The following is a 13,485-nucleotide window of genomic DNA, read 5'->3' as shown; positions in this document are numbered from 1 at the left end:
ACTTTGCTTTTGTTATACAGGTACGAGCCGTTATCCAGAACACTTCAAATTACGGGAAGGTCATCTCCCATAGACTCAATTTTACTCAAATTATTAAAAAACATTACTGACTTATTAATGACTTATTAATGACTTATTTGTCATGTCACATCCTTACATGGTACAGTCCAGTAGACAGAATTGAGCCCCTTCCTCTGACACATAAAGCCCAGGAGCAAGGGATGTGAATGGATGAGAAGCAGCCATTCTGTTTTAATGGTGCTGCAGTGTCTCCTGCGCATGTCTCCGGCTCCTTACACTCAATATTTACCATCACTGCTGATAAGCACAGGGCCCCAAAGCATGTAACTGCTGGGGCACCCCCTTTCCCTGTTGGACCCATTCACTGGCATGTGAGACCGGAATAAAGATACAGAAGCAAAGGAGCAAGCAGGATAATGTATTGTGAGCCCATGCAAGGGATTAAAGGAACGTTAACACCAAAAAATAAGTGTTTTAAAGTAATGAAAATATCATGTATTGTTGCCCTGCACTGGTGAAACTGATGTGTTTGCTTCAGAAACACTACTATAGTTCATATAAACAAGCTGCTGTATAGCAATGAGGGAAATTGAAAAGAGTCTATATGGCACAGGTTAAATAGTGGATAACAGATAACACCATTATGTTCTACAGAGCTTATCTGCTATCTGCTGTGTAATCTGAGCCTTTTCTCCTATGAATGGCTGCCCCCATTGCTACACAGCAGCTTATTAATATAAACAATAGTAGTGTTTCTGAAGCAAACACATCAGTTTTACCAGTGCAGGGCAACACTGCATTATATTTATTACTTTAAAACACTTTAATTTTTTTGATGTTCCTGTTACTTTAATACTATTCTGGGATAATGCACTCTTCTTTGCTCTGATTTATTCCTTATTACTTTCAATTGAGTGGCTGCTTGAGCCCCCCTTTTATGTCTGTTAGATCCCGTCTCATTACAGACTGTGTGTGAGTTGCAGGTCAGTGCTTATTGCTGAAGCTTGTGTGGAAATGCACCACGTGTGGTTACCCTGTTACCCTGTAGCGACCACTATGGATGGGTAATATTATAAAAGGGCAGTGTTTGTGCAATTATACTTGCCATGCTGTGGCTCTATTTGCCATAATTAAAGGGGTTGTTCACCTTCAAACAACTAGTTGGTTTTAGATAGATCACCAAAAATAACTTTTTCCAATTAATTTCTATTTTTTACGTTTCACCGTTTTTCTAATATTGAAGCGTAAAGTGTCATTTTTCACCTTCTAAAGTAGCTCTGGGAGGGGGGGTCGCCGACCCTGTAAACTGTTCTAAATTGATACATTTTGTTGTTCTTCTGAGCAGAATCTCTGGGTTTCATTACAGACAGCTGTTAGAATTGATACAATAGTTGCTAATACCCCACAGATGCTGCTGAGAAATGTATTAACTAAATGTTGCAAAATTGTAACAGTTTAGAGTCTGCACCTGAATTACTGAGCTGCCAGACTCAAACACCGGAGACACAGACATTAAAATTTAATCTTAGATTTTGGAGAAACAGTAAAAAAAAAAAATAAATAATGGAAAGTAATTGAAAAAATCTATTTCTAAGGGGAACAATCTGAAAACAACTAAAAAAAAAGTGTTTGGAATGTGAACAACCCCTTTAAAACGTTGACCCCGTGTGACCTCAGACCAATCAGAAGAGTTTTCAATATACATCATTTTCCATAAGCAGGGGAAGGGGGGCTGCATATTTTAGTCAAGTCTGTAAAATCCCCAAATGCTGCAATTCATCTCAGTGTGAAAACCGGTATGAAGTTAAATTCGCGCCGTTGCTATGGGGTTTCAATTGTGCCCCAGGCACTTTCTCTGCCTCCTATTAGTGCTTTTATATGGGGAGAGTGGCAGGAGGATTACCAATCGCATCCGTGAGGTCCGCTTCCCCCCCACCAAACATCCATCGCAGTGTTGTGTCTGATCTTGAGCTTTGAGAAGGAGCCAACACTTCATGATGGAACTGCTTTACGACAGTTATTGTTTTGCCTCTTCCCATTGTATTATACCCCGACCTCGGTCATGCTCCCTAGCCCCACCTTGTGGTAGACACAAGAATAGCACCCAAGCAGGAAAAAGCCAGGGTTTTTCTGCTTTAGCAATGCAAAGTTATAGGGAAGAACTTTTGATATGAAGCATAACAAAACTGGTGTAAAGGTGATACCTTTATTGCAAGCTTTCAGAACATTGCAGTTCCTTCTTCAAAGCTGATTACAAGGAAGCTACGTTGGTACTGACATATATACAGCTTTTTTTTTTTTTAAAAAAAAAAACAAAACTGTGAGGGACAAAAGGAGAAACAACACATAAGCATAATTTGTATTACAAGCAGGGACAGATTTACAGAGAGTTGGGTTATGCAAAGTAGTCCAGACTAGGCACAAATTAGACCCAAGGTGTGAAGTAGATAACAGATTCCTGTAGTCGTTTGTTGTCTCCACAGAAAAAATTAATGTATCTGTTTCTAGTCTTGGTAATTTGCCATAAACCCATGGCCTAAATGTAGTCCTGTCTCCAGACTCCTGAAGGTTTGCTTAAGTTTTAATTCCCACACTTTGCGTTCATTTTCTGTTTTGAAATTGCCTTTGGAAGACTTTTTCAAATTTCTGTCATCAGACTGTGGTTGGGGCTATTAAAATGTTCACCTACTGGTGTGTCCAATATTTTATTGTTTATTGTGAACCGGTGGTGATTGGTTCTTTTTCTGAGGCTTTGTCCAGTTTCTCCAGTGTAAATGCCTCTTGTTGGGCACTTTGTGCAGGTTATTGCAGAAACCACATTGCTGGATGAGCAGGTGTAGAGCCGTGTATATAGTATATAGTATTTCTCTATTGTGCCAGGAATTTGTATTTTGTCTGCGGTGAGGATGTGTGGGCATGTCTTACATCTCTTTCTACCAAGATACAGCAATGCAAACAAATCCTTCAGCAGAGGTGTCAGATAGCTGCTATGTACTACGCATTGTTCTGTTGTTAGGCTGCTGGGAGAGTCCTGTTAGAGTCCTGCAGCGGGCCGGGTACCAGCAAAAACCTGCGGTACCCAGTGGGTTGCGGGGAGAAGTTCCGGGTGTGGGTATAGACGTGGGTCAGCGGGTTCTGCTGGTTTGCCGGCCGTGGGTCTTCTCAATAGCGATTTGTATTCCTTTTTTCTGATCACGCCCTCTTCCGATGATGTCACTTCCGGTTTACAATGACAGCACTTCCTGATTCTTGATGGTCAGCGGGTCATGGGTCCATGATGCGGATAAGGTACTTGCAGGTCGGGTAGCGGGTACGGGTTCCAAAAAATGGACCTGCGCAGGACTCTACCTTCTGTTTCGACGCAACGAAGCGCAGGTGTCACGTCGGATGCTCTGAATCTAAAGTCAGTAATAGGAATATCGGATGTTGTTGCACCGTGTATCAGACACAACACAACTGTCGGATGCAAACACTGCATGTTGCGTCTTCATCCGACAGTCGTGTTGGATGCGCTCTGCAAAAACGTCTTAACATTCCTATTACCTTAGATTCAGCCTGCGCTTCCTCGCATCGCGACGGAACAGAAGGTATCGGATGTCAAAACGCCTGTGTAGTTCTACCTTAAACAGTTTCTTCTCTTGAGAAAAGCTTGTTTATTTTATCCAGGGCAGCACTTTACTGGTTACTGAAGCATGGAGAAAGCAAAACAACTTGTCAAAGGATCTTTGAGCATAAGTGGTTCAAACTTTATAAATAAGGGAAAATTATATATATATATATATATATATATATATATATATATATATATATATATATATATATATATATATATATATATATATATATATATATATATATATATATATATATATATATATCCAGGATATAGAACGATTTCAAAATGCCAATCAGTGCTGTTCAAACTCTGATTAAGAAGAGGAAAATGAGGGGGTTCTGTCAGGTAGAACAGGATAGATTTTCAGACATAACTGTCAGGAAAATGATCAGGGTGCAATAGAAAACCCATGAGCAACTTCTACTAAAAGACAGGTTTCTCTGGGGTGACTGTTAGGATGTACAACAAGGTCAGTACACTCAGTACCATATAATGACTATAGTGATTACTGTAATATAAAGGTAGCCATGGGAGAATAGCACTATGTAAATGCTTCCCCTGACTGTAAAGCATAGAGATGTATCTGATGTTTTGGGGGTGGGTGAGTGACAGCGTCACCAGAAATGTAGTCAAAACTGATGGCAAGATAAATGCAGCATATTAGAAAATATCGGGGGGGGGGGGGGATTGGAAGCTGCAAGCAGGGCGGCACTTGGACTTTCTAACATGATCCAAAAAATGGCTGCAGCAGAATAAAAAGTAAAAGGTTCTGGAGTGGGGGAATCTCAAACCTGCAACATGCTAGATAAAGCATCATGACTGACTTAGTAAAGACGCCTGTTCTTGGCACAGTTTAAAGGAGAAGGAAAGGGAAAAACTAAGTAAGACTTATCAGAAAGGTCCACCTAAATATACCAGTAAACCCTCAAAGTACAGTCATGCAGCGGGTCAGGTACCTGCGGGTTACCCACAAACACCTGCGGTACCCTGCGGGTTGGGGGTGCGGGTATAGACGCGGGTCAGCGGTTTTGCGGGTCGGGCCGCGGGTCTTCTTTTTTCTGATAACGCCTACTTCCGATGAGGTCACTTCTGGTTTACAATGACAGCACGTCCTGTTTTATGCCTTTTATTCTGATCACACCTACTTCCGATGATGTCACTTATGGTTTAAAATGACAGCACTTCTTGATTTTTGATGGTCAGCGGGTTGCGGGTCGTGGATAAGGTACTTGCGGGTCGGATAGCGGGTCCAAGCAGGTAAGAATGCGGGTTGCGGGTCCGGGTTCCAAAAAATGGACCCGCGCAGGACTCTACCTCAAAGTAATGCTGCTCTGAGTCCTCGGTCAAAAGAAACACAGCATTTCTTTCTTTCTATTGTGTACACATGGGCTTCTGTATCATACTCCTGTTTTCAGCTTAAACCTCCTTGCCCCGGGCGTGAGCATGCTCAGTTTGCTTCCCCCCCCCTCCCTTTTCCACCTCCCTGCTGTAATCTGAGCCCAGAGATATGAGTGAGCAGGGAGAGACTCAAGCAGGAAATGGTGTCACACCAAGCTAATACTGCAGCTGCTATCCTAAACAAACAAAGATTCTAGAGCATTTTACTCAGGTATGGTAAAACATTCTACAGAATAAATATAGCATTCTAGCTTGCACTATTGCAGCTAATCTATTGGCAATAATATGCCTCCGTAGCTTTCCTTCTCCTTTAAGAAATAAAAAGTCTCATTCACATCTACCACAAAAGAAAAGACTACAAGTCATCATGAATGCCAAGGGGGCGCTATACAATATTAAGAACTAAGGGTATGAAACAATAGTATTAAACAGGGCAATTTCATTATTTCCTTTATTGCGCTTCTGTCATGCCTCAAGTTTAATTTGAGTCACATTAAATATAAAAGCAATGGGGCTTATTTATAAACACTGGGCAAAATTGCACCTGGGCAGTAACCCATAGCAACCAATCAGTGATTAGCTTTTTTTAAAGCCAGCTGCAGGTTGAGCACTGAAAGCTATCATCGGATTGGTTGCCATGGGTTACTGCCCAGGTGCAAATTCGCCCAATGTTTATAATTGAGCCCCAATGTGTTTAAGATCTTCTTAAAACCTGCTCCACTTCATACAAATTGTGCCAGGGGTATGACAAATTTATGCACACACAACTGCATCTATTCAGGCACCCATTAATCTGACTCAGTTACTCAATCAAACCACTGCCTTGTTGCTACGGAAAATTGGACCCATGCTATACAGGTATAGGACCCATTATCCGGAAACCCGTTATCCAGAAAGTTCCAAATAACAGGAAGGCCATCTCCCATAGAGTCCATTTTAAAGCAAAATAATTCTAATTTTTAAAAAGGATTTCCTTTTCTCGGTTACAATAGACAGCAGAAGCTCATCCTTGATCCAAACTAAGATATATAGTATTGAATCCTTATTGGAGGCAAAACCAGCCTCTTGGGTTTATTTAATGTTTAAATAATCTTTGTGCAGATTTAAAGGTCCCAAACATTGTGGATTATAGGTCCTATACCAGCAGTTTGATTGTTTCACATCAACACAGAATCCTTTCCTTCTAGAGCAGCAACTTATTACACAGAACATTACAGCAATGGTTCATGATTTAGATCAGTCCCTGCCCCCTGAAGCTTATTATGCAATTATTTCCAAGTGGCTGTGATCAGCTATAGAAATAGTAATCTTACATCTGTACTGCTCTGGGCACAGGGATGTGGGATTATCAGACATGAATCAGTACATGGACAATCCCAAAAGTTTCTGACTCCAAGGGTAAACGGTTTCCGGCTTATCCAACAAACAAGCAGTCATTTATTAAGTAACGGCTGGAACAGCAGCATGTTTACAGAAGAGTGAAGTCTCTACATACACATCTATATTTACATACACTGAGCTGACCCAGAGCAGTGCTAATGAACTTGTTCACATGACATTAGACAGGGCCAAGTTAATAAGCAATGATCATGGGTCACAGTGATGGTCAATGACCATGTGTATGTTAAATCTGCATTTTGGTGGTAGATTTGTGCACATTTTGCTGCATTGCTTTGCTTATCTCTCTAGACCTTTAGGGGGGTCATAAACTCTCCCAAGGACTGAATGTTCCCTTCTTGCTTCACAGAAATATTGTTTAAATATTTTTTTTATATATTGCAGTGCGCTACCCCTGCTGCTCCATAAACTGCACTGGTGGTCCAAAGACTGTTTGATACAGTTAGGATTGTCCCTCCTCTGTGGGTGCCCACTAGTGATGTGTGGGCTAGCCCAGCTACAACAAAAAAATCTTCAGGTACTGGATGGGTTCGGGTTGAGTCCTCCCTTCCCCTCTCCCCACCCATGACCTCACACTGCTGGTTTCTATTCCCTAAATTTATACACTTGCTCCTGTCTATAAATAGAGGAGACAGAGTGGACCAGACCAGGTTCTGGTTGGGAGGTAGGGTTGCCACCCGGCCGGTATTTTACCGGCCTAGCCGGTAAAACAACTGCCAAGGCCGGGGGCCGGTATTACAAATTTACCAGCAATGTAGTTGGCCCGCCCCCAATTTGCTTAGAACTAGGGATGCACCGAATCCAGGATTCGGGCCTTTTTCAGCAGGATTCGGCTGAATCCTTCTGCCCCGCCAAACCGAATCTTAATTTGCATATGCAAATTAGTGTTGGGGAGGGAAATCTCGTGACTTTTTGTCACAAAACAAGGAAGTAAAAAAGGTTTCCCCTTCCCACCCCTAATTTGCAAATTAGGGTTCAGTTCGGTATTCGGCCGAATCCAAAATTGTGGATTTGGTGCATCCCTACCTTTTCTTAGGCTTCTGGCCCTCGCGTCTGTTGCTCCGCCCACTTTTGCAGCACTGGCGTGGCTTTTCCCCCTGTTGCGTCACAGACAGCCCCCTTTTGTTCCCGCCTCCCACTGGCTGGTAAAATTGTTCAGAGAAGGTGGCAAACCCTATTGGGAGGGGGCAGGTCAAGGGAAACTTGACTCTCACATTAGTGATGTGCGGGCCGGCCCGATACCCGCGGGTTTGGGCCAACTTTACACGCTCCTTGAAGTTTTATAGACGCACTCGTCCCATCCCTTTTGTGATGAGTGGGGCTATAAAAGGAACACGGAAGTCAGGCTCGGGTGGGCGGGCGCGGGTCACTAGTGCCCCTCCCACTGCATTTATATTGTTTTTAGAAAGATTACAGAACTGAGCACTTGTAGACTAAAACAATACATGACAATGCTCTGTCTGTAACTTAGTACAAAGACAACAATGAAGGCTGAAAGCGGAGCTAAGCAGAAAGGCTTAACCACTGGTGTTTAATTACAGGTATGGGACCTGTTATCCAGATCTGGGGGGGGGGGGTTTCTGGGATCTTTTCGTAATTTGGATCCCGATACCTACTAAGAAAAAATAAATTAAGCAATTAATTCAACCAAATAGTATTGCCTCCAATATGGACTAATTATATATTTAGTTGTGATTAAATACAAGTGATTGTTTTATTAGTACAGATAAAAAAAACTAATATTTAGAAATTTCAATGATTTTCTTATAATGGAAATGGATTCAGATGTTTCTGGATAATGGATCCTATACCTGTAACTCAATCCAGTAGTAGAACCTTAGAAGTCCTTAGAATCCTTACATCAAGTGCAGCCAAAAGACTTCGGGAAGAATATGGATTTGTATATAACTTGCCATGCAGCTTCCATGCACGACTATGAGAGAAACCTCTGGAATTATCCAGTTTAATTTCAATTCTAAACAAATAAAACTGTAACCCTGCTACCCCCAAATGTATACGGACGGTATTAAAAAAATGCTTCATGTGTTTGGGTATGGACCTACCTTGTGCGTCAGCTTTTGATGGACTGGAGTATTTCTTAGCAGGGGACGTAAGCTTGACAACAAATGCTGATTTATACAGCTGCAAGAAGGGGAGTAAACAGAATTAATGTGATTATTTTAGGTTCCCATAACCCATTTATTGTACAGCGGAATATGCTGGTGCTTTATAAATACAAGTTAATAATAAAAAATAATATAAAGTACATTTAGCCACATAAAGGGGCCCATTTACTTAGTTCGAGTGAAGGAATAGAGGAAAAATAGTTAGAATTTCGAATGGTCGAATATGGCTACTTCGACCATCGAATGGGCTACTTCGACCTTCGACCTTCAAATCGAACGTTTCGAACTAAAAATCATTTGACTATTCGACAGTCGAAGTACTGTCTCTTTAAAAAATTCTTCGACCCCCTAGTTCGCCACCTAAAACTACCGAGGTCCCCATAGGCTTCCTAACAATTTTCTGATCGAAGGAATATCGTTCGATTCGAAGGATTTAATTGTTCAATCGAACGATTATTCCTTCGATTTCGATATTAATTAATTAACCCTCGATATTCGACCCTAGGTAAATCTGCCCCATAGAGTATGCCCATCTTGTAGAAAATGGTTATATTAACTGCTCCCTCCCCTTCCACACAGGGAAAGCAAAAGCCCAAAATGTCACATTCATTTGTTTTCCTTAATATTATTACAACACTAATACACTTCTATATGGATTTTTCTGTTGTCTCAAAAGGTTTCTGGACTTCTCTAAATTTGGGGTCTTTGGTCTGTGCCAATAAATAGCATTAAAGGAGCAATTTCAGGCATCTGGTTGCTAGGGTCCAAATTAAGCTAGCAACCATGCACCGATATGAATGAGAGCCTGGAATATGAATAGAAGAGGACCCGAATAGAAGGATAAGTAATAAAAAGTGGTAATAGCAACACATTTGTAGCCTTACAGAACATTTGTTTTTTAGATGGGGTCAGTGACCCCCATATGAAAGTTGGAAAGAGTCAGAAGAGCAAATAATTAAAAAACTATAAATAATGAAGGCCAGTTGAAAAGTTTCTTAGAAATGGCTATTCTATAACATACTAAAAGTTAACTTGAACCATCCCCTTTAATATCTCAACGCTGATGTAAAGCCCTCATATTAATGCCAGATGATGAGATGAGATCTGTCTGTGGATTCTGCTTTCTGGGCCTCAACGTGACTCAACGTGAATCCCTATTGGTTCCTACCTTCCATATGTTATAGATTTATAATAAACAATTTCACATTCTTTCCATTACTACTTCTGTATAACAATTGTATTTAAATTGCAAACAACCAGCAGCTCCATTCATATAGCTGAACTACAACTCCCAGCATCTTGCCGGCAGTTGTAGGTCATCAGGGGGAGCTTAGACTTGTACATCAACATCATATAGAGGGTGTCCAGTTGCCGGTCACAGCCTGCAGAAATTCACAGCCAATGTATGCTATAGTTCTCATATACAGAGAAACCTCAATTTTACATCCCCTGATTTCGTTTTCCCTCATTTCGGTGGTCCCACTTATATATCACATATAGTATACATAATACATTTCCCTGATTTTACACCATTTTTGCTGGTCCCCTGAAAAAACATTAAATGGGGGTTCTACTGTATATGATCTTTGCTGTAAGAACAGCGAATAAACATTGCTGCGACCATAGAGAGATGCTGGGAGTTTAAAAGGAAGATGAAGAAGGTTTACAGTATAGGATTCTGCCTCAGGACCCCCAGCCGATACAGAATAATAGTTCAGCTACATCTTCTGCTGGGTGTCCATTCCATTAACTTCTACTATTGTATCAATTCTAACAGCTGCCTTTCATGAAACTTAGAGATTCATTACAGTTTACAGGGTCGGCGACCCCTCCTCCCAGAGCTGCTTCAGAAGGTGAAAAATGACGCTTTACACTTCAATACTAGAAAAACAGTCACACACAGAAAATAGAAAGTGAATTGAAAAAGTGATTATTTCTGGTGATTTATCTGAAACCAACCAGTTGTTTGAAGGTGAACAATCCCTTTAAAGCTGCACTTACCTCAAGGCACATGAATGCCACGCTTCCCAGCGACACACCAAACTGCTCCTCCTTAGCAAATAGAAGGCAGAAGCCTGCAACGACTGATTTCCTGCCAAGTAAACTCCAGGGAAAGCACTTCCTGGTGTCAACCTAAAAGCAGCTTTCTGATTGGCCATATTCCGCAGCTCCTAATTGGAGGAGAAGAGAGGCCCGTTTTGATTGGCTATTGCTGTAGATAGCGGCGGAACCTTAGTCACGTGCTTTTTCCTGCCTATTATTGTCTGTTTCGTTGCCACACTTGCGTTCCATTCATGTTTTATTCATAGAGGGTTCTCCCTGCTGGCGGTCGGACTTAATATCCTTTAGTGCCAATGAGTCCACAGAAAACCCGTCGCTCACCTGTTCATGGGGCAGTGCGTTTAAATCTATGCGGCTTTTTTCACTGCCCAGTGCTACAGCGCTACATCCTAGGCTTTGTGTCCCCAGATGAACTACACAAATCTTATCTATATGATATATCCAAAACAGTTCTCTATTTTATCACATTCACTTTTATTGGAGTCGCTTTAGCTTTTAGTATGTCATAGACTGGCTAAGTCTAAACAACTTTTCAGTTGGTCTTCATTATTTATTTTCTTATAGTTCTTTAAAATTATTTTCTTTCCAGCTTTCAAACAGGGGTCACTGACCCCATCATAAAAACAAATGCTCAGCGAGCCTACAAATGTATTGTTATTGCTACTTTTTATTACTCCTCTTTCTATTCTGACTCTCTCCTATTCATATTCCAGTCTCTTATTCAAATCAGTGCATGGTTGCTAGGGGAATTTGGATCCTAGCTACAAGATTCCTGAAATTGCCAACTGGAGATGTAATTAAAACCTGTAATTAAAACTAATATATGCAGAACATTCCTGATTTAGGAACCAATATCAGTGCTGCAGTATTGCAGTTATTCTGCCAACTGTATTTTTTGTGTCATCGTCTTTCCTGACAATCTTCCCTTACTTACACCATTAGTGAGGGTTGAAAGTTATAAGGAATTCTGGCAAAACATCTCCCTATATTTTTGTATTATTTAGTTTTGTAAGCAAGAAGTAGAATTGTTCTGTGATCCAGCATTTTACATCCTGTATGTATTTATTGCCTCTTTTCAGCACAGTGGGATTCTGGTACCATTCGATCACCTAGTGGGGAAAGAAGTAAGCTTAGTCTTTCTATTTTCAGAATCAAGAGGATTTGAAGATCTCAATCCAGATTAAGGCTGGCATTCACTTTTTTCACTAACACAACATCTGTCAATTTGAAATACATAGGGAGATGAAATCTGCTCATTCCCAAGTCAATGGCAAAGGGGCAGCATGGACTTGTAATTGTGCTGTAAAGCTCATGGCTTAATCTGCCAAATGTTCCTTTTGGCTGAAACTCATGTATACCTGAGAATATAACTGGAAAACACATCCCCATTGTCCGGGTATGACTTGGCTAGAACATCATCAAAATATATATATATATAATGGGATGCTAGTCTCTACAGCGCCTCTTGAAAAGGGCCCATGATTATTGGGATAAAGCCCCCAGGTTCAAAAGGGTATAAATATCCAAAGCCAAAAAAGTTATCCCAAAACTCTATATTATATTAAAATAATGTTCTTTATTCAAAAATCATGTTAAAAAGATAGGCATACAGATCACATGGCATTCCTATTCCCCCTTACGCGTTTCATACCCCCTGGTACTTAATCATTGGTATTGAAAAAAGAATATTTTTTTAATATAATATAGAGTTTTGGGATAACTTTTTTGGTTTTAGAACATCATCAACACCAAAATAGAGAGACACAGGGTGCATTTCAGCATCTGCCGGAACCCGTGCAGAAACAATGCTTCCAGGTGCAGACAGGGCAGGAGTGAAGGATAGGGATTCTCGACCTGCGGAGCAATGCAGGCCAAAATTCGCCATCGTCTGGCCTTAATGCTATGCCCTAGCAAGTACCCTGGCACGCCCATGAGAAATCTGTGCTACTGCAGTTGACAAAAGATCCCTAGTTTCCCACTAGTAATAATGTAAATCACTGGTGGGGAAACATATGAGCCACTTTCCAAAGTTTGCCTCTTGAGGAAACCTGGGGCTTCTTGAAAAACCCGAAGCAAGGCAGTGATTTATATTATTGCAAGGAAAAAACATTTTCAGGAGATTAGTCGCCCGCTGTAGCACAGATTTTTTTGTCGACCAACTAATCTCCTAGTGTGCCATCACCCTAAGAAGAAGCAGCTTCATATCAGAAACAGAAGAGAAAGGTGCTTAAAAGCATTTATACGTCCTCCTGGAAAAAGAATGACTGGTCTGCGACACTTTAATGGCCTTTTGAAGAAGTAAATAAAGAGAGGTTGAAGTAGAGCGGGGCGGGAACACAATAATTCATGGTCATTTGGGGCAAGAAAGGATACAATAAAAAATGATTAAGCCTTTTTATTGAATCAACTCAGGTTGGAATTTTAGATTTTCTTCCTATCCTTCGAGAGTGCTATTGTTACATAGTTACATTAACTCGGGTTCAACCCCTCCAAATGAAAACCCAGCATCCATACACATACCCCTCCATATCTTCACATATATTCTATATACCCATACCTATACTAACTATAGAGTTTAGTATCACAATAGCCTTTGATATTATGTCTGTCCAAAAAATCATCAAAGCCATTCTTAAAGGCATTAACTGAATCAGCATCACAACATCACCCGGCAGTGCATTCCACAACCTCACTGTCCTGACTGTGAAGAACCCCCTACGTTGCTTCAAATGAAAGTTCTTTTCTTCTAGTCTAAAGGGGTGGCCTCTGGTACGGTGATCCACTTTATGGGTAAAAAGGTCCCCTGCCATTTGTCAATAATGTCCTCTAATGTACTTGTAAAGTGTAATCATGTCCCCTCGCAAG

The 13,485-nt window shown here is 40.9% G+C and overlaps 1 protein-coding gene across 4 annotated transcripts in view; it reads right to left on the bottom strand.

Moving 5' to 3' along the window:
* Nucleotides 1-10,733, bottom strand: part of smim15.L (small integral membrane protein 15 L homeolog) — a 34,613-nt gene extending 23,880 nt beyond the window's left edge. For 3 of the 4 annotated variants that reach the window (XM_018265861.2, XM_018265870.2, XM_041569224.1), the window contains exons 1-2: nucleotides 10,561-10,733; nucleotides 8,497-8,575 (exon numbers count right to left, since the gene is read on the bottom strand). In XM_018265861.2, coding sequence (XP_018121350.1) covers nucleotides 8,497-8,575; nucleotides 10,561-10,718 — 237 coding nt within the window. In that variant the 5' untranslated portion in view covers nucleotides 10,719-10,733. The remainder of the gene's footprint in view (nucleotides 1-8,496; nucleotides 8,576-10,560) is intronic. The other variant, XM_041569233.1, reaches the window with a different exon arrangement.
* Between the last annotated feature and the right edge of the window lie 2,752 nt (nucleotides 10,734-13,485).

Source organism: Xenopus laevis, chromosome 1L (genome assembly GCF_017654675.1).
Source record: "Xenopus laevis strain J_2021 chromosome 1L, Xenopus_laevis_v10.1, whole genome shotgun sequence".
Taxonomy (NCBI): domain Eukaryota; kingdom Metazoa; phylum Chordata; class Amphibia; order Anura; family Pipidae; genus Xenopus; species Xenopus laevis.
This window is presented reverse-complemented; position numbering and strand designations above follow the sequence as displayed.